Source organism: Chrysemys picta, chromosome 4 (genome assembly GCF_011386835.1).
Source record: "Chrysemys picta bellii isolate R12L10 chromosome 4, ASM1138683v2, whole genome shotgun sequence".
In the NCBI taxonomy this organism is placed as follows: Eukaryota; Metazoa; Chordata; order Testudines; family Emydidae; genus Chrysemys; species Chrysemys picta.
Window position 1 is genome coordinate 88668052 of NC_088794.1, and position 26654 is coordinate 88694705.

At 45.0% G+C, this 26654-nt stretch overlaps 1 protein-coding gene across 11 annotated transcripts in view; it reads left to right on the forward strand.

Moving 5' to 3' along the window:
* The window catches only part of SMOC1 (SPARC related modular calcium binding 1), a 206074-nt gene that overhangs the window by 172092 nt on the left and 7328 nt on the right, over positions 1–26654 (forward strand). For all 11 annotated transcript variants that reach the window (XM_065592953.1, XM_065592950.1, XM_065592959.1 and 8 more), the window contains 4 exons: positions 9424–9616; positions 12152–12234; positions 17155–17260; positions 23338–23585. In XM_065592953.1, coding sequence (XP_065449025.1) covers positions 9424–9616; positions 12152–12234; positions 17155–17260; positions 23338–23585 — 630 coding nt within the window. The remainder of the gene's footprint in view (positions 1–9423; positions 9617–12151; positions 12235–17154; positions 17261–23337; positions 23586–26654) is intronic.

Here is a 26654-nt window from a genome sequence, read left to right on the forward strand (position 1 = left end):
TGTTGTTTCCATCTCCTGTCTGACATCTTTTGAGTGGAGCTGGCCTGAAGCATTGTTCATAGCTGGATTTGGATCCAAGTTTTCTCAGTTCAGAGGTGTTCAAATTCAGGGTTGTCATTTGGCCATTGTGGAGATGCTGCTTAGATACACCCACACTAGGTGCTAAATAAAGCTCATTCCCACTTCTACAAAGCTTGGGAACTTCAGCAGCTCAGGGGGGTTGATTCAGGCCTACCACTGCCATTGGGGATTTTAGGCTGTATAATTGGTGGGACTTCAGTGGTCTAGGATCTAAGAGAGCGTCTCAATCTCTATGTACCATGAACCACTAATCCAATCCAATCCAATCAAGTCAACAAGATGACACAAACAACTTCCAAAGTGTTCTAATGAGCTGTAATTTAATCAGGGTAATAGGTAACCTGTATGTAATAGGATTATGTGGCCAGGCAAAATAGTTGCTGTAATTTACCTTTTTGCCAGGATGATGCATGGCATGCATAAAAATAATGTGGTCATTTTCCTGCTGTCCTCAAGCTCCATAACTTGTCGGCCGCTGTTTTAGATGGTTTGCAATGACTGTGTGACTGCTTGCCTGGGGCAGCAGACAGGGGTTGAGTACTGTCTGGAAGGCAGGTGGGTAGGCTTGCAGGAATAGGTGGCTACCATCCAAGTAGAGCAGAACTTTGCTCCTGCAGGATTTAGGAGTACTGCATAGCAGGACCCTACCCCGGCTGTGCAGCAGCTAATTCCCACAAGAATAGCACACTACTCCTTTGCAGTTTGAGGCCTGAGTAGCAGCTACTTCCTTCTGCAAGTCTATCCTGATCCCCAAGACAGTGCTTCACCCCTTCTGCTGACCCCTGTTTTCTGTCTAAGGGGCTACGCGGTATATTGAATAATGTTAGAATTGGTTAACATTGCAATATAACTCAGTGCAGCTCTGCCATGTCAATGGGGGGGGGGCAGGGAAGTGGGGGGGTTGCTGAATAATTTATGTCTAACGTGCCACCTGCTGCAAGGCACTTTGAACATAATAAATCAACAGATAAAATTCTGCAGCGTGCAGTATATACAGTAACTTTTTCGCCTGTTGTCCGCTGAGAGATTAACAGTCAAAGCAAGGACAGTTGAATGTGTGCACTGGGGACAACTGCAGGGAATGTTTCTTTTTTACTTTAAAAAATGAAGAACATTCAGGGTTTATTTTAAGGCTGACGGTCCAAGATTGAGACAGGCAGCAGTGGTGTTGCTGCTGATGAGTAAGAGGTTGGGAGAGATTTATACTATACCCAGGGCTTATATTTGCTCAGCTGGTATTGTGCTTTTAGAGAAAACAAGGGGTTGTTTCTGCTCCTCCTCCCACATCCCTGCTTTGCAGAGTGGCGTCTAGTACCTGTTCACCATGCTGCTTTAGCAGGCCTGCCAGCACTGCCAGGTTATTTAAAATCCTTCTTTGCCTTTGAGGTAGAAGGGATGCAAACCTGCAGCAACTTGTATTGAAACTGCTTCCTGGATGGAATTTTCCTTTTCTCCGGTCCATTGCTTCTGAGCGTCATAGTTGGACAGAAAGGCACCTGTTCTTCCACCAGTTCAGTGCTCTATACACCACAATGGATCTGTTTCTCACTTACACTAAACCTCCTTAGCGCTGCTCTGACATTCTAAAAGAGCCTTGAGTTAGTGTAAATTACCTCACATTACGCTTTAAGGCCTCTTGAGCCTAACACAACAGTGTAAAGGGGCCTAACTGTAAATGAGACTCGGGCTCAATGAATTAATTTTCTCTTTGAGAGGAGCAAATGTTGTTCCCATTTCATAGAGGGAAATTGAGGCACAGAGGCCCTTACTTGCTGAAGGCCAGTGAATCAATGGCAGAGCTAGAAACAGAAGTGAAGAATCCAGACTCCAAGTCTGTGATGTTTCTGCTTTTCAGGCCATCCACCAGCAGCTGCTGTACTCCTTTTTATCTCCCTATCTTGTAGCAGAGCTTGGAGCGAGGGGACAATGGCATGGCAAGATATAATTTTTAATTTAAAAAAATGCTATTGCTAACTGGGCTGGCCCCATAGTTCAGCACTGTTGATAATGTGCTACCAGGCAAGAGATCAGAGTTTGGTCCCTCTGTCCATGGGCTAGCATTAGGCTGAGTGTCAAATACCAGCTCTGCAAAGTGATTCTGTAGCTGGTCCTCCAGTTCTGTTTGCATTTTAACCTGCAGGTTCGAGTTGGACTGCAGGCAGAACTCAGGGGAAACCGCTCATGAGGAAATCCTAGTGCCCAAGCCAGAGAGAAGATGGTGCATGTTGCTCTTACCACATGTGTCTGGCTATGGAGAAAAGCACCTTACAAGTCAGAGCAAAAATACTCCAGAAGAAGCAGTTCTGTAGGCATGAATCTGGGCAGCTAGTACTATGCTTTGAATCGGCCTGTCTCAAATGATTTGCCTTTCAGATAACACGTACTGACCTGCACTGTGTGACCAGTCTACTCCCATTCCTCGTGGCCTCTCATCTGTTTTAGTAGGAACTGATGGGTCTAGATAATATGGCTGGCTGGCTGACTAGCACCAGAGCGACCATTGCAGCTGCTAATGCAGGACTTAATATTAGCGCCTTCCATTCAAGGATCTCAAAGCAATTTAATTGATAGACTTAGCCTAAAAAAGCCATGTAAGCACTGGAGAAACTGAGGCATGGAAATCTTCAGTGACTTACCCGCACACAGCAAGTCTGTGGCAGAACTAGGAATAAAACCCTGAATATCTCCTTCAGGTGATTATCCATATGCACATTCCACGAAGCTGGGAATAGAATCCTGAATTTTTTTTTTCATGTCTGTGCTTTAGCCACTGGACCTCAGTGACTGTTTGCTTTCCAAAGCTCACCTGCTCCCTCTTGAGCGAGGTGGAGAAGCAATTCTTGCTGAGATGGTATGACACTGCAAGATTTTGGGGGAGTCTTTTTTGGGGGGAGTTAGGGGGGTGTTTTAATTACTGACCATTAGTGAAACAGTATCTACCCCTCAAGCAGGAGTCTAAGCAGTAATGCATTCTATTAGTGCTCCTTGGCATTTGCTCTTCTCTAGCACTGCCTTGCATAATCAAATTCCCCAGCTCTTTAATAATCAGCTGGCTAATTAGACAGTGGATGAGTCCACTTCTGTTTCTGTGTGGAGATGGTAGAGGTATGTGTCAGACAGTGCATTTCTTAATGTGTGAGAGAGCAAGAGACTTTTTAGGAATGTGATGATGCATCTCTCAGAAGATCATTGCCAGGGAAAATTTGTTTAATAAAAAAGCCACAAGAGATGTCCTGTCCCCATCTCTCTTGCTGTAGCTCATCGCTTTGGAAGACACCAGTTTTTAAAATGCTCTAAAGAGTGTTAAAAGCAGTGGAGTGAAAAATAAGTAGGTAGTTAGCATTTTAGAGCTGAGCAGCTACAGCTAAAATGGATATTTCTGCCACTAACTCTCCTCTAATACACACTCTCTCTCTCTATCGCGTGCTCGCTGGCAGTGGGTAATGCAATCTTGATTTGCTGACTCCCAGAGGTTTTGTTCCCCAGCAGCAGTAGTTTGGCTGAGCTAGTGGGCTTTTTTTGCTGACAGCTGTCACAAGTCACAGCAGAAAATAGGACAACATGATGATAATGTCTTTCTTTTTAAAATGGTTACAGTAGTATTGTTGATCCTGGGTAGCCTCTCACTCGCCACACTCCCATCGACTCACTAGATGCTCTTCTCTCGCTAAATGTAAATCTATGCATGTTTTCAGGTTTTCTTCTTTTTTTCCTTTTTGCCTCTTGGTGCCTATAACTCCTGCTAACTCAAGTAGGGAGTCACGCTTGTAGACACCCTCACTTCATTGAGAAGACAAGCTTCTTTTTTGGGCTGCAGATGAATTTTATAGCTGGTGTCTGGCTCACAGCTTATTTGGCATTCCAAAGTTTCCACTGTCCTAGATCTAGATGACTTCTTTGGAGGTTCACCAAATTAAAAATCTGAGAGATACAGGAGATCTGTTTGGACATCTTACCTTTGCTGTCAGTGTAGGCTTGGTGGCTACAGCACAGTCACAAGTGCTTTTCTCCAGTCTACTTCTAAATGTCTCAAGCAACGGAGAGGCCACCATTTCCCTCTGTGGAACTGTTCCTTACTCTAACAGAACTGGCCATCAGGGAACTCCTCCAGCCTATGCTCTCTAGTCCTGATCAGAGCAAGCTTAGCCTTATGGTTAAAGTGCAGGACTGGAACCCAGGAGATCTGAATTTTAACCTGGGCTTTGTCCCCAACAAACCACGGGCATATCACTTACATGCTCTGTGCCTCAGTTTCCTCTTCTATAAAATAGGAATAGTTCTGCTTGCTACTTCAGGGAGGTCTGAGGCTAATTCATTTAACATCTGTAAAGCTCTTTGATATCCTTGGGTGGAAAGTGCTGTAGAAGTATAAATTATTGTTGTAATAATTTTCCATTACGCTGTGTTAAGGGTTTGGACCAGTCTAAACAATTCCTTTCCATTAGTGGTGTTATTGCTCTTATAGTTGGTTGTCATAGCCCCTAGTCATTACCATTTGTGGAAGTTACGCATATTTAGAATAGGATTTTCAGAACCCTCAGCATCCGTCTAATTCTGTCCCTGTTGACTTCAACAGTAAAGCTCCCATTGATATAAATAAGAATGGAGTTTGGACAATGCTGAGTGCTTCTGAAAATACCACACTTAGTTCTCTCAATCTTTCCTCATAAATCAATCCACCCAACTCCTTAATCACTGTCACTTTCTGAATTCCACATGTCTCTTGTAATAAAGTGCCTAGAAATTAGCATAGTAGGTCAGATCATCAGTTGGTATAAACCAATGAAGTCAACTGAGCTATGCCAATTTACGCAAGCTAAGGAGCAGTCACAAGTGCTTAAGTCCCTTCCTGCTCTGTGGCACGATGCATCCATGTATCTAACTCCAAATAGCATTGACCTTTTTTTTTTTTCTAACACATTGCACTGCACAAAGTTTGCTGTCCACAATCAGCCCTAATTCTCTATTACAATACTGCTTTTCAAGATTGTTTTCCCATCATATATTTATCCAAGTTGAATTTAATTTAATTTTCTAATTTTTTTGGTAATCTACCCCTTCTTATTTATCTAGCCATCAACCACTGTTGTGACTGCATGAGTGTCTAGATATGGCACTGAGTATTTTTTGTCTTATCTGTTTTTGCAGGTGTTGTCGACTCTTTTCGCAATTTTGATTCACTTGCAAATTCTGTTCACGGCTAATGAAAGTATTAAAGATGAAACCTGAGGACATATTTATTTAACAGATATAGCAAAAATACCACCACCTGCTAGTAAATAAGTTCTGTTCCACAGCTGTGGTATAATTGGGAGGTTACAGTACACAGGTGTGAGATCCTAGTGTTTTAAGTGTAAAGGGAAGAAAAAACTTGTAGGGTTCCTGTACACACACTGTTATCACTACGTGCATTTAGATAAACATTTTCCCCCAATAGGAAGCAGCTATCCTGCAACTGTCCATTCTCCTCTCCCACAACTAAACCAACGTCAGCTCCTTGTTAATTTGCCTCTGAAGTTGAGCCAGCTACTCTCATGTCCCCATACCACAATTAAAAACTGTTTGGAAATATACTTTGCAATTTAAATATTATATATATATCTTGTAATTTTCTAACAAATTGAAACTTCCAAAAATAATCATACAGGAGGGCTCAGGTCAGCATGACCTTGCCATATATGATTTTTATAGAAACATATTTTCCATATTAAAAAAAATCTTGTGATGCCCTTCAAATATATCCAACACAACAGAAGAAAACTGAATAAAACCTGGGCGAGCACCTAAACTTGTGTATGTGCACATATCTATATAATATACAATGGTATGTGTGAGATAGTGATGTTTGGCATGAATGGCGTTTTGCATGCCATCTTTATTCATGGATTTGTACGAATGATAAAAAGCCTCTATCCATACCTTCTAGATGCCCTGCCCACTGTCACATGTTGCACTTAGATTATAAGGCGCCAGTGAGATGTTTTTCTGGGAAAACAATCTGCACAGTGAGGGCCTGATCCAGTTGCAGTGAAGTCACTGGGAATCTTCCCGTTGGTTTTAGTGGGTGTTGGATCAGGCCCTAAATGTTAATTCACTTCAAAAAATTACAGCAATATTATTTGGCACTAGTGAAAGGTGCCAGAGTGACCCCTGGAGAAGGAAGTCGTTCCAAAGAGTGACCCTGGAGTCCTCCGTCCAGTGAGCAGCACCTCCGACTTGTCTCAGGGAAACTCCTAAAAGGCCTCTTCTACATTAGCAAACTTCATAGTCAGAATTCACTATCAGTGATGCCATGATGGATGCTGAAGTATAGCTAGGATTCTGGTGTTTTCATCACCGTGTTTGTTTCTCAGGGACCGGCTTGCTTTCTTCCTCAACTGTGTCAGGGAGATCTCAGGGACTGGCACTGGTCCACACACTGGTCACTGAGAAACACTGCTCTAGAAGACATGGTGGTAAAATTAATACTGTAGACCTGCCTACATCTGGGCTTTCGCCAACAGTAGAGAGTGATGGCTACACAATTTGCTAGTTTAGATAGTCTTGGGTGAGAGTCTCCATGGTCCGTTCAGTCCTTGGAAGTCTCAGTAAAAAGACAACAAGGAGCCAATTAGTGCCAATGATGATGGTGTTTGCTGTGACGTGGGTGCCTGTGTGCCATGAACTAAACAAAGGCTGCCAAATTTATTTCACTGGGTAGGTCTACAAAGCAAAAACAACAACAACAAAACCACAAAACCTTGTGGAAGCAAGTCTCAGAGCCCAGGTCAACGGACTTGGTCTCACAGGGCTAAAAATAGCTGTGAGGCTGTTCGGCTCAGGTTGGAGCCCAGGCTCTGAGACCCTCCCATGTCACCAGGTTTCAGAGTCCAGGCCTAAACAGCTACGCTGTTATTTTTAGCCCCCCAGCATGAGTCCAAATTGGTTGACCAGGGCTCTGAGAGTTGCTGCTGTGAGGGTTTTTTGCTGTGTAGATGTACCCATAACCCATTAAACACCCATCAGATGGTAGTGATTATCAATCAGCTCTGGTTTCTATTAGGAGTTCCCTGGGCCATCTATTCCCCCACATTTCTTTTTGTTAGTATACTGGGCAAAGAGAAAATGTTTTTAAATGCCACTGGTATAATGCAAGCATAGATATGTGTATATGAATGTACATTTGTGCACTGTATATACATGCACAGTGATGTATACTCACAGTACTGGATATGTCAACTAAGGCTATGGCTGATTAAAAGAAAAGTGATTAATTTATAACAAGTTGTTGTGTGGGGCCAAAATAGCATTGGTATTTATTTATTTTTTTCAAAGGACACTTTTAGTGCCAGTTTTGCAATACTCAAAGGACTCCAGAGAATTTGTGCACTGAGGAAGCTTTGGGGATTTGAACAGAAAAATGTCTGGAATGCACTTCTTTTCAATGGAGTTTTTTCTTTTGGTTATTAAATAAAGTGAATTAATCAAAAATGAGGTGATCATAGGCTTGAAATTCTGGCTCTCTTGTTTGCTTCATCGAACTAAATGAATTACCCTCTCACCCGCCGGCCCAGGTGTAAATTGCTGTCAGGCAGGGACCTTGAGTAAGCTGGCCCCTTGTGATGTAATTGATTTGTTAAGAAGCCCACAGGCCTCTTACTGAATGACTCCTCTGTCTGCATACAGCTTAGGAACAGTCACAATTTTATTTTTTTTAAGATGTGAAATCTGTCAGCAAAGTGAAGTCAGCTTAAATATCAGCTGAGACTTGAGCCCTTTCAGTTGTGTTGATTTTATCCCCCCCCCCACACACACACACACACTCCCCCTTGCCAATCAAGTTTCTTTCTGGTTGAGTCAGACTTGCACATAGTTAAAGCTCTTATATTAAACCTCATTTGTGTGGATTCGTGTGTGACAAAGTTCAAGTGTCTCTTGTTCACAGCCCTAAGGAGGGTCTGAAATGTTTGGGACAGAGGACATCTATGGTCTCTTGGAACCTCTTTCATTGGCTGCTATGTTACAATTCTAAATCATGGCCAGTTGGTCTCTGGTAACTGAAGCAATCTGTGCCCAAATAACTCTATTCAGAACTGCCAGACTAATTCTGTGGGTGGCACCCCCTGCCCCCCAAGAGCAGACAGTTGTGTAATGCAGTGTGTCCCAACTGACTATCAAAACATCTGCAAGTTCGGGTTGAGACACTTCCTGTCAGGGTTCTGAGTTAGTTTCTTTACTGAAAACTTGAAATGGCCCCTAGGTATGGGAAAGGATTTTAGGCAATGTGGCCTATTAAAGTGACCTGCAAAAGGGGGTATGGAAGAGGGTAGCATTTGTCCCCCTCACTTTTTATCATCATGATACATATTTTAAGAAAATCCAGAGAGTTTATTGGAGTGTTCTCTACTTTTTTTTTTTTTTTTTTTTTAATCTTTAAGAATGTCAAGTCTTGTCTTCCACTTTTTTCTGGATTCCTTAGGTGACTAGAGAACTTGAAGCAACAATTTTCTCAGCCCTCAGGTCAAAGGCCAGATGGACGTATCTGAGGTCATTCAACAAACAACAATTTTTCTCTCAACTGTTTCAGTTAAATAGTTGTTAACGTTATAGGTTTGTAAAGTGTGTGTCTCGTCCCTCTCTAGTGGCTGGTCCATATAGAGGACAGCAGCCTACTACATCTGCCAGCTAAATGAGTTTGTCCTCTAACTCATGTGATAGAAACTTGACCTTTGGAACAGAAGGTTCCAGATTCCTGGATGACTCTAGGGGACATTTCCAAATGGTCTGTTCCCTAGTGCATATCTGTTTTTATCTGTTCCCTCATGGATGATGCTAACAAGGAGGCCCTTTTTTCTGTCTAGTAGGATGAAAGGGCCTTGTCCCTCTCCTCTGGTCTCCCAGGATATGCTGTGTGGGGAAAGGGAAGCCTAGGTGCCCTCTCCATTCCCCAGGACATACTGGGGAGTAAGGAAGCAATAGCACGCTCTTTCCATGCCCCAGGAGTGATGGTGTTGGCCCTCCTCTCTGTTCTCCCAGGGTATGCAGTAGATGCACTCTATCTAGGACATGCTGAAAGCAGGAGCAGCCTATCCATTTTGATGGCCAGAGTGGAAAATGTGTTTGGTGCACCCCTTCACAAGTGGCTGACTGTCATTATTAGGAGGAGGATTTCAGGTCCGGAATGTAACACTGATCCCTGTGCATGCTGGGAAACTCCTTTTGAATATTGGAGTTTCCTAGGGAAGGAAGCGAGATCTAGCATTCTCAGGTCTGACTAGCATCCTGAATGCTGAGGTCTGAGAGTTGCCCTGAAGCCATGTTTTGTTGCAAAGGGTGATGTTTCTTTTTTTCCTTCTTTTCCAGAGAAAGTTCACTCATGTGACCAGGAGAGACAGAGTGCCTTGGAGGAGGCCAGGCAGAACCCCCGTGAGGGTATTGTCATCCCAGAGTGTGCTCCTGGCGGGCTGTACAAACCTGTGCAATGTCATCAGTCCACAGGGTACTGCTGGTGTGTCCTGGTGGACACGGGGCGCCCCTTGCCTGGTACTTCTACCCGGTGAGAGCAACTTGCTTTGAACCTGGCTTGTAAGGTGGAGCATGAAATAACTATGAAGGAGAGAACACCAGTTCAGAGAAAACAAGGGAACCAAAGAACCCGGGAATTGCCATACCAGAGTTATGCAGTCTAGGTTTCTGTTTACAACAGTAGATAATGCTCCAGTCAGCAACCAATGCAATTGGGCCTGAGTTGGGTGCCTAAGCCTCCTTGTCTAAATGACTATTAATGTTTTCTTAATATTTTCCCCTCTCCCTGGACCCAGTGTCTTCTACAGCCGAATAGACTAACTAGTATCTCATATTTCTGTTATGTGCGCTGAACTTGTCAGGGCTTAACTATAGGGTAAGAGGAAAGGACAAATCCAACAGAACACACACACACACAATTAAATTCAGAAGTACAGCTACACTATGAAGGATCGCCCTATCTCTATCACACACTGTGCTTTTCTAGTCTTTATCATTAGTTCAGCACAGGGAGCACCTTTAGATTAGCGAATGAAGCACGGGGGTGGAAATTGGGAAACCTTAGTTCTGTTCCTGGCTGTGCCACTGACTAACTGTCAAGTCACTTCACCTCTCTCTGCTTCAGTTTCTCCATCTGTAAAATGGGGTTAATGAGAGCTGAAAAGCTCTGGGAGACTTAGGGATGAAAAGTGCTATAGGAGTACTAAGTATTATTACTTGCAGGGTGAGAGGAAGAGGAAACACACGCACAAAATGTGTGTGTATGTTTGCCCACGTGAATGCACACTTTTTTTAATCCCACTGATGGGTACTGTACTTGAAGTGGAGAAGAATGCATCTTTCATTCTAGTTGTGTGCACTGGACTCAGTGAAGCAGAGAGGAAAGGACCTGTATTATAGCATATATAGTAGCACCCATGAAACTTAGGGATTTGTCAAGGCTTTCATTATCACTCACTGTTTTCACATGCTCTTAATGTTCTGACAAATGCAGCCTTCTGTGTGAGTTAATGTAAATGTGAAGTAAACAGCCACTTCCCATATAAACTACACTTGAAGACTCTTTTTTGCTCTCACACAGCTCAAATACAGCTGAACTTTACAACTTGAAATGCTCAGAATGGCTGGTCCTCTCTGAGGACTGGGCCTGGTTTTTATCTGCAAAGAAAAGAACACCACCAATGAGTTCTAGACACTTGGAAACTTGGTTTTCCTGAGTGATGGTAGCAGTGGCGTAGGTTGAGGTTAGCAGCACTGATACTAACTATCGCACTAAGGGCTCAGTTGCATTGGATAGGCACGTGTCTGCATCATGGAGGAGCAGAGCCCCCACGGGAGGAAATTCAGGAGCCCTTTACTGCACAGGGGGAGCGTTTCTGCTGCCCATCCTTCAGGGTGGTACAGCATGCTTCTCTTTTCTGCCCAGCCAGCAAACATGGCCAGTGCAGAGGAGAAACGGCCCTGCATCCTCCTCATACCTGCTCTCTTTGAGCTGGCTTGCAGACCTGGAGCGTTAGAAGAAAACAGTCCCTGTGTTCAGAGGCACACAAGCCACAGGCCTGTTATCTCTGGCCACTGACTGGGTGGTACAACAGGGAAGAAAGTGGCTTGCATTATCCCCACTCTTGTGTATCCATGTAGTTGCCAGGAATAGTCTGACCCTACGTTGTCATGACTAGTACTGATCTAGAAAGCTCTCGGAGAACTGCATGTGCAGTCAGATTTCAATACAGAAACAGATTCTTTATTGAAATCTTTATGTTCCTGGGCATCATAAAGCTCTCCAGGTGGGATCCTGTGTGCCGCACAACTTGAAAGCTTCACAGGAACAAATTGTGGGGCTAGCAAGCTTGGATAACTAGCCTCTGTGAGTTTGAACCTAGCTCTGTCAGCAGTAGTGAGTCTGTGGACACAGCTGCTGTAGAGAAGGGCAGAGAGCGGTAGCTATTTGAGACTTTTTGAAGAGAGGGAACCGAACTTGAACTGTTTGAACTGGCAGCTAGTATAGCTCCTGGAGATGCTCTTATTGGTCTGCTCTATTTAATAGACAGGCTGCTGCATGCTGAAATGTGTACTCTGCAGGTGGTCATCTGAATCAAGGCAAGGTACAGTGCATTGCCCTCCCCCCTATCTCAAGGTTGCAGAATGCCTGGCTTGCTGTACTTAAGCTCGCATCTAAGAGAAATGAGCATGACCTCCTGGCCAGCTAAAGTTCAAAAGATTATCTTGGCCATCTAGGCAACCACCGCTAGTGAACAGTTCTTGAGGACCCCAAGGGTTGACCGCTCTCTGACAACCAAAGGGAAGAGGCCTGGGATAGAAGGCAAAATTACGTTCATGCTGATTCCTCTAAGTGCTCCCCTCTTCCTACAAGCATCACCTTGGTCGTATGTAGATTGAGCCTGAGCCAATTTATTTCTCACCGGGTTTCCTGTTTTTTGTTTTTTTTTCCTCTGCACTGAGCCGATGAGGTGAGACTGAAATGTTCGCCAACATCTTAATGACAACCTGATGTGTCTGAAACTCTATCAAATGATTGAACCTCCTTCCCCTCTTCCTTTTCCAGCTATGAGACCCCGGTGTGCGAAAGTGATGCCAGATCGAAGAGCACAGAGATTGACGATCCATTCAAGGACCGAGAGCTTCCAGGTTAGAGTGGAGCAGACATCTGTCTGTCATTAACGCGGGTTACGTGAGAGAAGGGGAAAGTCCATCCATTGTTTAGGAGAATGGGGATTTACCGTATGTTTATGTTTTAGCATGGGTTTTCATGCTGTGTGTGTGTGTGTGTGTGTGTGTGTTATGGTCTCTTCACCTTTTGGCGTCCATTCCAGGCAATGTACTAGAGGCACTACTGGTTTACAGAGGGTAGGGTGACCAGACAGCAAGTGTGAAAAATCAGGACAGGGGGTGGGGAGTAATAGGAGCCTATATAAGAAAAAGACCCCAAAATCAGGACTGTCCTATAAAATCGGGACATCTGGTCACCCTAACAGAGGGGGATGTAAAAGCCTAAAATTTTCCTATGGGCTGGCTTGTCCCTCTCCTTCCTGGTGTATGTCTGCCATTTGAAAACAAAATATTGACACAGCAAAGCAGTATCTCTGAAAGAAATATGGTATCCGTCTCTTGCTCAATGAGACTGTGGGAACCAGCAGGTTCAAGCTTGAGAGAGGTCATCTTTGAACCTTTGTCTGGACAGGGCCACTTTTCTCTAATCAGTGACACTTTCACAGCTTCAGCACCTACCTTTGGCAGCCACCGCTGGCATCAGGTGACATAGTTGGCAATGACTGGCTGACCAACAACCAGTCCCTTGCTACTAATGCAGACAAAGGACAGTAGTGCTCCTGGTGTATGCTGATGCTTTGACCAATGCTGGCTGCTCAGTTAAGTTGGGCTGAATCCCTCCTTTCCAGCCTGCAGGTCCAGGTCTTCCCTTATCCCTGCCTGCTACAGGGCTCAGCTTGGTCGGTAGCTGCTCCTGACCAACCAATCCCAGAATCTCACCTCTTTCCTTACAACTCAGAATGGTCCCCTCCCTGGAGTAGAAGGTGAAAATTGCATGCACCTCCTGGGGGATTGATTTTTTGTGTGTGTGTGTGTGTGTGTGTGTGTGTGTGGTTCCCCACCATTTGAAGGCAGAGGATGAAAACGGCTTTCTCATCCACCTTTGTGTGCTCTAGTTGCTGCCTCCTTCCCTGCCCTTTGGGGAGAGAGGGTAAAAATTGGTCCCTTCCCTTCATTTGTATGGGGCAGAAATTGCAGGATTGCCCCAACCTAGTGTGTGTGTGTATGCAAGAAAATAGCTGGGTGTATGGCTGTGCACATAGGAAAATACAGCTGTCTGAGAACAGAAGAATCATTGGTGCAGAGACCGCAGGTGGCGGGGGGAGGGGGAGGGGGGAGAAGAGAGAGAGAGAGAGAGAGAGGGGCAAGTAGAAGTAATGAGCTGAGAGGGAAATGTTCATAGAAGAGGAGGAGGAGGCAGAGAGAAACTGGGAAAGGGAGAAGGAGAAATTGAAATAACACAATTAAGAAAGGAGAGAACAAAACATAGAGCACTAGGAGATAGAGGGCAAAAAGGAAATAAAAGAACAACTTGCTCGTTAACCTTGTTGGAGAACTAGAATAAAGAAATTAATGCTGAAAAAGACAAGAAAAGCTTTAAGATTCAGTAGAAGGAAAAAGAAAAGAGAAAAGTGGAGTGATAGAAAAGCTAAGGCAGGAAAATGTAAGGGAGGCATAGTTGCTTTTAAAAATCAGTTTATCAGAAGTGTAATGCCTAAATACGTGCACACAAATTGGGTAGTATGCTGGAGTAAGGCTGTCTACACTACAGACCTTACAGTGGCACAGCCCTACCACTACAGCTGCACCTCTGTAAGGTCTCCCATGTAACTGTTCTATGCTAACGGGAAAGACCTCTCCTGTCTGCATAATTAAACCAGGAGCAACTCCTGCCGACATAGCGCTGTCCACACTGGCGTTTTGTTGGTGAAACTTATGTTAGTCAGGGAGGGTCCAGTCTCCCATTACCCAGTATATCCCAGGTAATCAGGAAGAGGGCCTTATCCCACCCTCTGCATTACAGAAAGAGGTTCTCCTCACTGGCATGTTCCAATGGACACACTGTATGGAAGTGGCATCTCAAGATGTCATGGACTTGAAGAAGAATCATTGCCTCATAAGTAACAGGTCACAGGGCCGGCTCTAGGTTTTTGCCAAGCCCCATGCTCTGCCCAAGCAAAAAAAAAAAAAAAAAGCCACGAGTGGCCGGAATGCCGCCCAACAAAAAAAGAATGGCCAGAATGCTGCCCCTGGAAATGTGCCGCCCCAAGCATGTGCTTGCTTTGCTGGTGCCTAGAGCTGGTCCTGACAGGTTATAATGGTTCTGAAACATCCTTGAAAATAGGTCCTATGTTTCCTCAATGAGGGAAGCAAATGAATCAGTTCTGCAATCTATTAACGAAGGGGTGAGGTAGAGGATCTCTGCCCCAGATACTTAGTGGGGCTTGAGGAGAGAGTCCCTGCCTGGGCTTTTCATGGAGCATCAAGGAAAAGGGGTTTGGGGAGGGATGGATGGCCCCTGCCTAAGCCCCACCCTCAATTAATGTAGGTGGTCACTTGTAGTGCCCCCCATCTCTCAAACTCCCAGGTACAATTAATTTGGGCTGCTTGTCCTCCCCCGTAGGATTTTGGCTGCTATCCACTCCGTGTCTCCCAGGCACCCTGCTGTGTGCGCTCCCCACAGAGCTGTCCTCCCAGCTGCTGTTAGTCTGCCTCCTGCTCCTCTCACACCCTTCTAAGGAACAGAAAGAAGGTGCCCAGTTGCTCAGAGACCAACCTTATTTTCCCAAAAGGGAGGGAGAGAGGTTGGGAGGAGGGAGTGGAGCCTTCCAGCCTATAAAGAGCCCAGTAGCTCGAGGCCTGCCTCACTTCTTGCTCTCCATCCTTTTTGCTCCTGGACTCCTTCTCTGGAACCTTCTCTCTGCTCCTTGGGGAAGGGGAGGGGTCTAGAGCTTCCAGAAAAGAGCATCTCTTCTTCCTTTGTCTCAGCCCCAGCAACTGCAGCTACTGCTCCCTGTCCTTTGGGACACTGCTTGAGAATGCAGCACAGCAGGACAGGTGGCAGAAACCACTGTAATGGGGAGGGGACTGCATACTGTGGCACAGATGTGGTGTGGTCTCAATGGCAGATTCTGCTAATGCGAATCCCCTGCAGCTTCCCCTTTCTTTCTCCCCAGATGTATTGGGCAACTCCTTCAGCTAGATGCTTGGGTGTATTCACTTGCACTACGGTTACTGTCGTTGCTGCTCAGGAACCCCGCAGAGGGTTGCTGATCCCAGCTGCAAACTGAGAACTGCTGTGGTTCTTGTTCATTTGTGACTCCATTTATAGATTCATAGACTTTATGGCCAGAAGGGACCATCATGACCATCTAGTCTGACCTCCTGCACAATGCAGGCCACAGAACCTCACCCACCCACTCCTGTTATTGCTGAGTTACTGAAGTCCTCACATCCTGATTTAAAGACTTCAAGTTACAGAGAATCCACCATTTACACTAATTTAAACCTGCAAATGACCTGTGCTCCATGCTCCAGACACCTGGGGAAAAAATTCTTGGTAGTAACTGAGAGCCCTCCCCATCTAATGTCCCATCACAAGCCATTGGGGATATTTTGCTACAAACAGTCAGAGATCGGTTACGTGACATTGTAGGCAGTCTCATCATGCCATCCCATTTGATTCAGGCTGGAGATTTCTCTCACATAGTCAGTGTATTAACTGGGCTTAGGTATGATGAGCCATTCGTGATCCACACAGCCACATCAAAAGATTGAGGGAAGGAGAGGAGAGCTATAGGATGTTCTGTTACTTTCCCATTCCTATTTGCTCCCCCTGCTGAGTAATACTCCCAAGTCAAACATGAGTGAGATCTTCCCAATTACTCTTAATTGTCTGAGAGGGACGCCTTTATTGGAGGACTCGGTGAGGTTGTCCAAAGAGTCACCCCATCTTTTGCCACCTACATTACTGCAGCCACTACATTAATTGCACCCTCATAAAAAAATCCTGCAGATACCAAGGGGAGAGAAACTTACACACCCACACCCACGCACGTGTGTACACGCATACATACTATGCTATACAAATCATGTCATGGCTGCTTTCACGAGAACCAGAAGAAAGAAGGAAGGAGAATTTGTCATTTGCTATCTGCAAGCAACTCTGCTAGTCCCAGCAGAGGGTGAGATGCTGAGACCCCTGGGAGATAACTTCTAGCAAATGTTTTTTCAACCTTCTCATTTCTGCAACAAAAAGCTCTTTTAAGTGAGTGGTCTACTCCTGCTGCCATAGCAGCTTACCCTTTACATTGCTGACATTTTCTGGACTGCCTGCCAAATGAGTGCTAAGGGGCGGGTGAGTGTGTGTAATATACATGATATGGGGAGATGCTAGTGACTGTTTTCCTTAGGTTGGGTATGGCAGAAAATTGAGCCTGCCTTAACAAAGGAGGAATTTAGTTATAATAATTTGCAAGTCACTTTCAGTTGTCAGAGCGATTGTGGTAAGTTTCTAGATCTTTGTCATGGGTCGTGTGTGTGCGTGTATGGGAACGCAGAAAATGTTGACAATGGTGCTCTGTGTGTGGGAGGCTGTCCTCCTGGCAGGGGTTACCGGGAGCATGCCAGGAATCAGCAGTGAACGCTGATTCTGCTCAACAGGGGAAGTTGGTGATCTGAGGCCATTACTAGACCCCAGAGGAGTCACCCAGTGAAGTGAGGAAGAAGGTAGACAACTGGGGGCACCAACCAGGAAAGAAGTGAACAGTAGTATTCATGCAAAACACAGTCAGATCTGGAGGTGGCTGGAATTAGCGGAGTACATGTGAGAGGCTAAAAGCTGCTCAAGGATTCTTCTACCTTTGATTAGAGACTTATTAAAGGTGCCATATTCAACCTTACAGAGACTATGCTATCTCCCCATTGAAGAAGGTTGAATCAGGGTAGGAGACTGACTTTCTGTGTTCTCAAGATACTCTTCCTCTTCACGTTTTGCAGGCTGCCCAGAAGGGAAGAAAGTAGAATTTATTACCAGCTTACTAGATGCTCTGACTACGGACATGGTACAGGCCATTAACTCAGCTGCACCTGCTGGAGGTGGGAGGTGAGTCTGGAAAGCGTTCAGACGTGAATGAGACAGCTACAGATCTCCGGAGGCAGGGCTGGCTCCAGGCACCAGCTTACCAAGCAGGTGCTTGGGGCGGCCACTTCGGAGAGGGGCGGCACGTCCAGCTGTTTGGCGGCAATTCGGTGGACGGTCCCTCACTCCTGCTCGTAGCGAAGGACCTCCCGCCGAATTGCCGCCGCAGATTTTTTTTGTTTGGCTGCTTGGGGCGGCCAAAACCCTGGAGCCGGCCCTGTCTGGAGGTGTGTCAAGTGGGGTGGGGGTTTCTTGCTCTGAACTAGAGCTCATTCTAATTCTACTGGATACAAGGAGAACTAATGCCACAGCTCCAAACTCTGTTTTGTCACTGTAACCCTGACCACCTGCCCCTGCAAGGTCAGCACATCCCATTTACAGTGTTTAATGAGAACTCAGTAGGAGGAAGTCACTTTGTCTTTCATCCTCTGGTGCATAAAGAGAGGCCTAATAAAATTCAGATCTGTTTATGGAGGTTCTGTGGACTAGTGGCTATAATGGGACTGAGAATCCGAATTCTTGTGTTGCCAACTCTTGCAATTTCAGCTGGGGCTAGAGGCCCTCTGGCTATGATGTGAGAAGCTCCAGTCCTCTTGCAAATTTCAGCCATGCCCGGAGGCGCTGGAACAATTTTTATAGTGGGGGTGCTGAGATCCATTGAGCTAAACTGTAAACCTTGTATATAATAGAAACAACTTTAAGCTGGGGGTGTGGCAGCCCCACCAGTACCCTTAGTTCCAGCACCTATGGGGAAAACCCCTCTGCCTTCCCCATGTCCCCACTTCTTGGGGAAGAACAGCCAATCAAGCTGCTGTGGGAGGTAAGCAGAGTTCTCCCCCTTCTCTTTGGAGACACGAGGCATTCTTGGGTGGGGGAGGGGTGAGAGAGAGCAGCCGACACCATTCTCACAGGAGGGGGAAGGAGAGGAGGGAGCAGAAACACCCCAGCAGCTCTGTTCCCCCTCTTCACCCTCCCCCCCCCGCCACCGAACAATGAGCCATTCCGCTCTTAGCTCCTCTCTCTCTCTCTCTCTCTCTCTCTCTCTCTCTGGAAAGGGGGAGAAGGGACCCTACTGTAGTCCCCTCTCCCCAGACCTGGGGGAGAGGGTTGAAGAATCCCTGGAGCTGCAGGAGGAGCAGAGGTGGTGCTGGGGTCAAAGGCAGAACTGATGTGGGGTGTTGGGAGGTGCCTAGTGACTTGATGGGCTGGGAGAGGGGCAGATGTGGGGCTGGGTGGGGACACAAAATGAATTAACTGGAATGTTGGGCTTTGGGGAGAAGCTGGGAGCTCTGTGCCGTCAGGCAGGCAGTGAGGCCTCCTGCAGCTGATGTCAACATCACCTCACTGTGTACATTTGGGAGAGCTGGCTACACCGTTTAAATTGCCATGTACACATTGGGGGTGGGCAGGGGGAGTTCAGACCTCAAAAGACAGGCCAACCCCCCCAATGCAATCTTTTAAATAAATCTCATGATATGTTGAGGGGTGGCTTATGATTTCTGAACTTCTGGGCTTGGCATCACGGGATTCTGTTTCCAGCTCTTCCATGGATGGTGTGTGAGATGTCAGGCAGCCTTTTAACTTCTTCATGCCTCTGGTTGCACATCTGTAAAGTGGGATAATAACACTGTCCTACCGCACAGAAATGTTGAGGATTAATATGTTGGTGTTGGTGAAGTCTTGGTGTATAGAAAGGCAAAGGATTATTATTCTGGTTTATGTATGATCTGCTGGATAACACTGAAGTGTTTAATGCCAGCAGAAAGTGCAGATTGAAGTATTTAGAGGTGTGCAGGACAGACATGCACATATGTGTGTGTTTTATTTAGGGCAGTCATGCTGGCATACCCTATTGCTCCAGAGAAAGTGAGAGCCATGCATGTGTTTGATGTTGGAGGGTCAATGTGCAAATGTCCCCAACTTTCATCTTTGAAGATACTGAAGGGAGCAGAATGGTCTCTAATTGCCTGACATAAATATTTGTTTCTGAGGGTTTCACCTTATGCCCAGTTATTCTCAGTATTGGTAGTTGTGCATCAATATCTAGTTAAAGTCCGCTGAATCACCGTTGTGGCTGAGGGCCTATGAACTGAATACTGTACAGTTCATCAGGTACCAATATGCCTGGCATATCAGAATGCATACAAACAGAATGAAAAACGTTTGTATAGTAGTATAAGTTAAATACGCTAGAGTGGAAACAATCTGTCCCTTCCTAGATATAAGCACTCCAAATGCCAATTTTGGGAAATTTGCATGGTACAAAAACAGTGGATGTGGGTAAAGGAAAGCCCTCGAATATTTCATATTTATTTAGCATCCCTTTTGGATTTCTCTGTCAGCACTCTTGCAAATAAAGTTGACCACAAAGTAGTATTGCAGGGAGGAGAGATGTCCATAAGGACCAACTACCTTTCTAAAAACCTTGCAAGCTTACCTCCTAAGTCCTCAGTGTTGTGTATTTCTAACCTTTTAATGGGGCCCTTCTGGCAGCATCCTTCACCATCTTGCTTTTCACAATCTTCATGTTGATTTATTTCAAGCTACAGTGTCAACAGCCAGTGCGCAAGGGGAAAAAGAAACCTTTCACCAGCCCACTCAAAGTGAGGCAAATTGCTCCACCACCCAAATATTTTGCATGCCTGCAGCCATAATTAAATGCAAGAAACTCCTCTGGCGTAAACTTCCACATGCACCAGGCCATCTCCAAAGGGAGTGCGTCCAACTTTTCCATTGTACCACACCATCCTGGTGGCATATATCTTGCAGAGAAAGCATCTTAGGAATCAGAGACTTTGAAATAAATAATATATTGGTACAATTTTTATTTTGGATCTCTGAGTCTGTAGAGTTAGTGCTGCAGTCCCTCTGTACAGTCCTCCCGGGGTGGGGGAAATTCTAGTACACTTCAGAAATTTCTAAAAATGACCTCAAATTGTTCTTTTATTCTCTCTAATATTTTATCTACAAGATCCAACTTCTCACCAGTGCTAGAAATGAAATGTTTGTCCTAGTAGAAAGAGGTGTTCCTAACTCTCGAAAAGGCTAAAACGCTCATTATTAGCCCTGACAATTTGTGACATGTTTGGTTTATGAGATACTGGACCAAAACCTTGCCACTGTGCCCATAATAAATGTTAATTTTGCACTTCTCTGACCAGGCAGGGTACATCTGAGAGGAAAGAAGAAAAATTATGGTGGGTCTGTTTGTTTATTTTTTTAATGTCAGCTGAGGTGATCAAAGTTGTGAGACAAATTGCATTTACTGTGTGGCCATCACCACCCATATTATAACTATAGCAGCCAGAATCACTCCAACTAAGCTTGCACAACAGTTTCCATTCTAACACCCTTTTCTGCTTTCTCATAACTTTACGACACTTTCATCTTTCAGGCTGAAATTTCCAGTGCTTGCTGTCTGCCCAAATAGGCTGTCACTGCCACCCCACTTTTATTTCATTTTTTTAAGTTTGAGCAAAAATAGCCAATGGTCTGAAGCAAATGTAAAATCATTGCTGATAACATTTCTGGATGACACAAAGATTCGCAGACTGGTACATGATCATGAGGATAGGGCAGTCATAATGAGTAGAGCTGGGCAGGAAATAGTTTTCTCATCCCGCTGAAATGTTTGAGCTTTCAAAAATGTTCCTGTTCGGTATCAGGACCAAACCAAGACCTTTTGAAGTTTTTTGATGTAAAAAGAGACAGAAAGCTAAAAGGTCTGTTTTGGAATACCCAATAGCCCAATGGTTAGGGCACTTGCATGGGATTCGGGAGGCCCAGGTTTAAGTCCCAACTCTGCCTGATTCAGACCAAGGATGTGAATCTTGATCTCCCACATCCCAGGTGAGTACCCTGACTACTGGGCTGTTGGCTATTCGGAGGGTGGGATCCTCTCTCCATCCTAGACCTGAGAAACTTTTCCCAATGGTAGCTACATGAAAACTGGTGTATGTTCCCTCAAAGATTTGGTTTCAGGGATTTGGCATTTTCCAAGGAAAAACTGTTTCATTGAAAATTTCCTGATCAACTCTAATAGAGAGTAATTTGTAACAGCCCAGAAGTGAATTATGCAAAAGAAATTGTCAAATAAAAGCTTTAAAAATAGGTTTTGTAGTTTATTTTATTCTCCCTGGTTTTTAAGGTTCGTTTGTATTTATTATTTCAGGTTTCCCAAGGCCTTGGGGAAGGGCCTTCCCTTCAAATATCTATTTTTTATCACTTGTAAAGCTGCTTGAGAAGCTTGCCAGTGATCACCATCTTCCCCCAGACTCTGATCATGACCTTCCATGCCATGCTGTAGACTTCCCCTCCTTACCATTCTGAATTAAAGTGCAGATTGATGAGGTGGTTGTTTGATTTTCACTTACCTAAACAGCAGTATCTGCTTTGTAGAAGGATGCTGAGAAGGCTGGAGGGCCCAAAATACGGCAGCCCTTTCTGTCCCCCAGCTGCGCAACAGAGGAGATGTCATCCTTGCCCTTTTCAAATGGATCCCTGATACAGAAGAGACCACTAGTCTCTAAAACTATCACCAGTCTTGTTTCAATGTCTTCAGAAGCTTCACCTATAATGGGATTGAACCTAGGTATTTATACTGCACCCACAACCATAGACCCACACAGGAATCTGAATTTATAATTCACCCAACCTTCCTGTCACCATTAGGGTGGAGTAAAACAGCATGCTTGGAATCTGGGCTGCACTTCTGGAGGTCGTCTTACAGCAGTAAGCCAGAGGTAGAGCACTAGGCGGCAGTGCAGCCATGTAATGACTGCCCACCAGCTACTTTCTGGGGAGGGCTGGCTGAGCTACTTCACTCTTGAGAAAGAGACTAAAGTCTTTGCCCAGGTTTAGTCTTAATCTGTCTTGGCCCCTTCTCTACCCCCACTTGCAGAGGAAAGAAAAGCGGAGGCCACCTCTGGAGGCCATTCAGTTTTTATAGCATCATTCCCTTGAACGCATTTTGTTTCCTCCTTATTGAGAACTGTTTATTTGCTGCTGTTAGATAGGCAGCATGCGGCGCACAAGACGCTGGTTTTTTTTTTTTAATGGCTCCACAAAAACAGTGGCTATTTTACTCACCATTCTTCTCTGGTGAAATAATGATTTGAAATTGAAAGCTTCTGGTCCTGACCCCTTGATTTTTCGTCAGTTTTTCTTTCTCCCTCGCTCTGCTCCTTTTTTCATAGATGCAGAATGTGAACCCACTAGTGTTGCATCGAACCTGCAATGTTGGTGTTTGAAATGAGGCAAAACGAGTTTGCCTATTCCTTCTTAATGGATTTGTGGTGTTTGCCTACTGCAGTATTGAATAGTGCCTTAAAACAATGTGAAAAGTTTTAAAAAATGCAGTGAATAAAATACATGAGGCAAGATCACATAAACAGACACAGCAAAATTGTCCAAAGACTTTTTCAAATAAATAAATGCATCTTGCATTAAATCAATTCAAAGAGTTGGATCTTGTTCCTAGTGATTGGGGTCCTCATCATATAAACCACTGTCACATTTGGCACTAATAGTTCCCTTCGCCAGCAGTCTCAGCTGAGAGACCAAGGACTAAATGGGCCATGAAGACTGAACTGTAGTCTCACTCAAGAGCCCTCTGGGATAAGGCTGAGGCACAGTGCTTGGGAGAAAGTGGTAGGGAAGTTTGTATTGCTGCTGCCCGGGTGATCCCTGCTTGGTGGATACAGAAAGGATGTCGGTCATTAGGGCAGTCCATCTGCTACCTTTCAGTGGTGCGCAAATTCTTTGTCTGTTTATGCCTCTCCCAAACCAGTGCTAGTCGATGAAACTTAAGTATAGAGGGAGGAGTTTTGAAACCTGTGATCAGAGGATCATTTACCCAGGGTACCTAGCCTACTCTAGAAATAACAGCCTTCCAGACCAGGAATCTGCTTCTCCTGGTCATAGGAGGCAAAATACGATACAGGTTGTCATAAACTGAGAAAGGGATGTGGCCGGGCAAAAGGCACTTAGTCATTAACAAGAGCATCCCGGTTGTTTGGGGGCCTGTGTATTTTGTTTTCTAGGTTCTCTGAGCCGGATCCCAGCCACACGCTGGAGGAGCGGGTGGTACATTGGTACTTCAGCCAGCTGGACAACAATAGCAGCAGTGACATCAACAAGCGGGAGATGAAGCCCTTTAAGCGGTATGTGAAGAAGAAAGCCAAGCCCAAGAAATGTGCTCGACGCTTCGCCGACTACTGCGACCTCAACAAAGACAAGTCAATCTCGCTGCAGGAGCTGAAGGGGTGCTTGGGAGTCAGCAAGGAAGGAGGTGAGCCATTTTCCTTTCAGAACTGGAGCGACAAGGCAGCCAGCTGTGCTGAGTTAAAACAAAATCAGCAACATGGCATTGAAGGTTTGAGCTGCTCAGCTTACAGGCAAAAAGATAGGCACATCTAGCAGCCAGCCCTGCAAATGCCCTTCATTCTTGTTTTGTTTTGTGATGGCGCTTAAGGGAAGGAAGGGGCACAGCCAGTGGGATTCACCACAGGAAATTATGTAGGTCTAACATGCTGTGTAGGGGCATACGTGCCCCTTGGCTACAATTACAGCTCCTGGGCCAAACCATCGGGATGTGTGTGCATGTGCGCATGCCTTTCTCCCAGTCAGCCCGGTCTTTGATGCCACATGCAAAACTCATTTGCACCAGATTAGCACTGGGTGGTTGCATTTGGTTGTTAGCACCTTAATATTACTGTTATATCTTCTATGTGCATTACAAACTTTAATTAATGCAAGCCTGTAACGTTGCTGGTCCACAGTGCTAAAGCAACCGGCTTCCCTAGTTTAATGGAAGCTTTTCCCTGCTCCCCAGTAGTTTGCTGTGGAATAATATACAATAATAGTAAATGTATTCCTTAATTTTATTACCTTCTTCCACTAAGATTAATGTGAAAAATCAGTATTAGAGCTCTCTGGCTTTAGAATGTTTCAAAGAGTTCCACAGGATGACTGTGTGTTGTGTGAAGAAATACTTCCTTATGTTTTGTTTTAAACCTGCTGCCTATTAATTTCATTGGGTGACCCCTAGTTCTTGTGTTATGAGAAGGAATAAATAACACTTCATTATTTATTTTCTCCACGCCAGTCATGATTTTACCGCTATCATATCTCTCCCTTAATCGTCTCTTTTTCCAAGCTGAAAAGTCCCACTCATATTAATCTCTTATGGAAGCTGTTCCATACCCCTGATCATTTTTGTTGCCCTTTTCTGAACCTTTTCCAATTCCAATGTATCTTGTCCAGATATGAACACAGTATTCAAGATGTGGGTGTACCATGGACTTACATAGAGGCAATATGATATTTTCTGATGTATCTATCCCTTTCCTAATGGTTCCTAGCACTCTGTTAGCATGTACAAGTAGGATGGGGGAGTCTTTTTTGGGGGAAAGGAATGGAGGCACAATACTGAGCATTTGAGAGTGACACAGAGGATATTATAGAGCGGGGGGATCCTGGGACACAGAATCTTCCTTTGATGTTTCTTCTCTCTTCTGTGTGGTTAAAGAGATGGCATTAAACAACCAATTAAAGAAGCAAAGAGTCTGTGAAGGATTGAAGGGCAGGTTGGCTCTGCCTCTCTCCTTTGTAGTCTTCCCACTTTAAAAATAGCCGGTAGCTTCCCACCCCACTCCACCTTTCCCTGCCACTGTGTCTGCACTTGAGCCGGAAAGTGTCAATCCCAGCTTGCGGAGACATACCCACACTAGGTCTGATTGAGCTAGCCCACTAAAATTAGAAGCGTAGCCTCCATGGCACCAGGAGCGTGCCACTCTGAGTACATACCTATGGGCTCAGACGGGATCGTACTCAAGGCTGCTAGCCTCTCACGCACTTGTGGTAGAAAGATCGCTTGGGGCTGAGGAGTGGAGTTGTCTGCCCGCCATATTAGAGCTTCAGTATCAATTTACCCGGAGTTTTCCCACTTGTCTTGTTAAAGATAAGCAGGTTTAAATGAATGTCACTATCAGCAGTCTGGCTCTGCAATACCAAGTTCGAATGCAAAGGGCTTTCTCTAGCATCTCCTTGTTCATGTGCAAATTCTGCCTGGCCTAAGAGGAGGAGTAGACAATCTCTGTAAAAGCAGTTACCTGTTTAAGATCAGGAGGGGAAATAAAACCTTTGAGAGTTACTGAAGTTTAGCCTTCAGTTTGTTTTCAACCATATTCAAACAGTACAGTTGCAATAACACAGACTCGCAGAGAAACTTTTGAAATACCCACAGAAGGTCAAACTGCCATGGGAAAGCAGGCTTGGCTTCTGTGTTCTTGCTCATCAGACTCGCATGCAATGGTGGAGGCATTGCTTTGGGGTGCACAAGGTGCCTTACTATATTATAGAATGAACAGTGCCTTGGTGGGTCTGAAAAGCTATTCTATTGTGTGATTTCCACTAGTGATAGTTCAGGGGTAAGCAGGTGTATGACAATGCTTTAAATTCATGTGTTTGATGGCGGGAGGAATAGGAAGGGTGCTTGCTTCTGTAGGACACCCAAAATATTCAGAGGAAAAAAGATAGCACTTCAGAGAGCCAAACCCACTGCAGTTTAATTGTGGTTTCAAGCAGTACTGAGCAATCCCCTCTAGAGGCCTCTGCAGGAGGTGTCAGCCAGTTGGTGACACCCAGATCTGTATTAAAAACAACAAGGGGTCTGGTGGCACCTTAAAGACTAACCGATTTATTTGGGCATAAGCTTTTGTGGGTAAAAAAACACTTCTTCAGATGCAGATCTGTATGTGTGTCTAAGCTAAAAGAAGGAGAAACTCATAGAGATCCTGAATTTGTATTGCCAGGATCCTGAGCAGGGTCCCAGTTAGCTATGGAAGAATCTACCTTTTGACAACAGAGCTCAGCCTTTTTTTCTTCTACACCCTGACCCACAGGCAATGAAATAAGTTAGCTGGAACTTCTCTGACCTTGCTAGGACAGGTGGCTGGCATGAAACTGGCGTTCTGAGGGGCTTTAAATAACTTAACACATTTATTCAGTTCCTCTTATTAATGATTTAAATAATCCAGCAGGTTTGTATTGTGGGTTCTAATTTAAACTCCACTGTCTCCCTGACTCTCTCTCTTTCTCCATTCTCTTCCGCTTTCTACTGCTTGTGCCTCTGACTCCACAGTTCTCCTGTGGCTCCCTCCCTCCATCTTTCTAAGTGTCCCCTTGTCCTTCTTCTGCACAGTCAGGACCAGATTTTCAAATGCTGGCATCCATTTGTGTGTGTGCAAATAATCAAAGCATACAGTTTTTTGCACCTCCAGTTTAAATCACATAGACGTCAAAGTCCCTGAATTGTGCTCGTCTGTCTCCAGCCCAGCATGGAAATGGGAAGCTCACT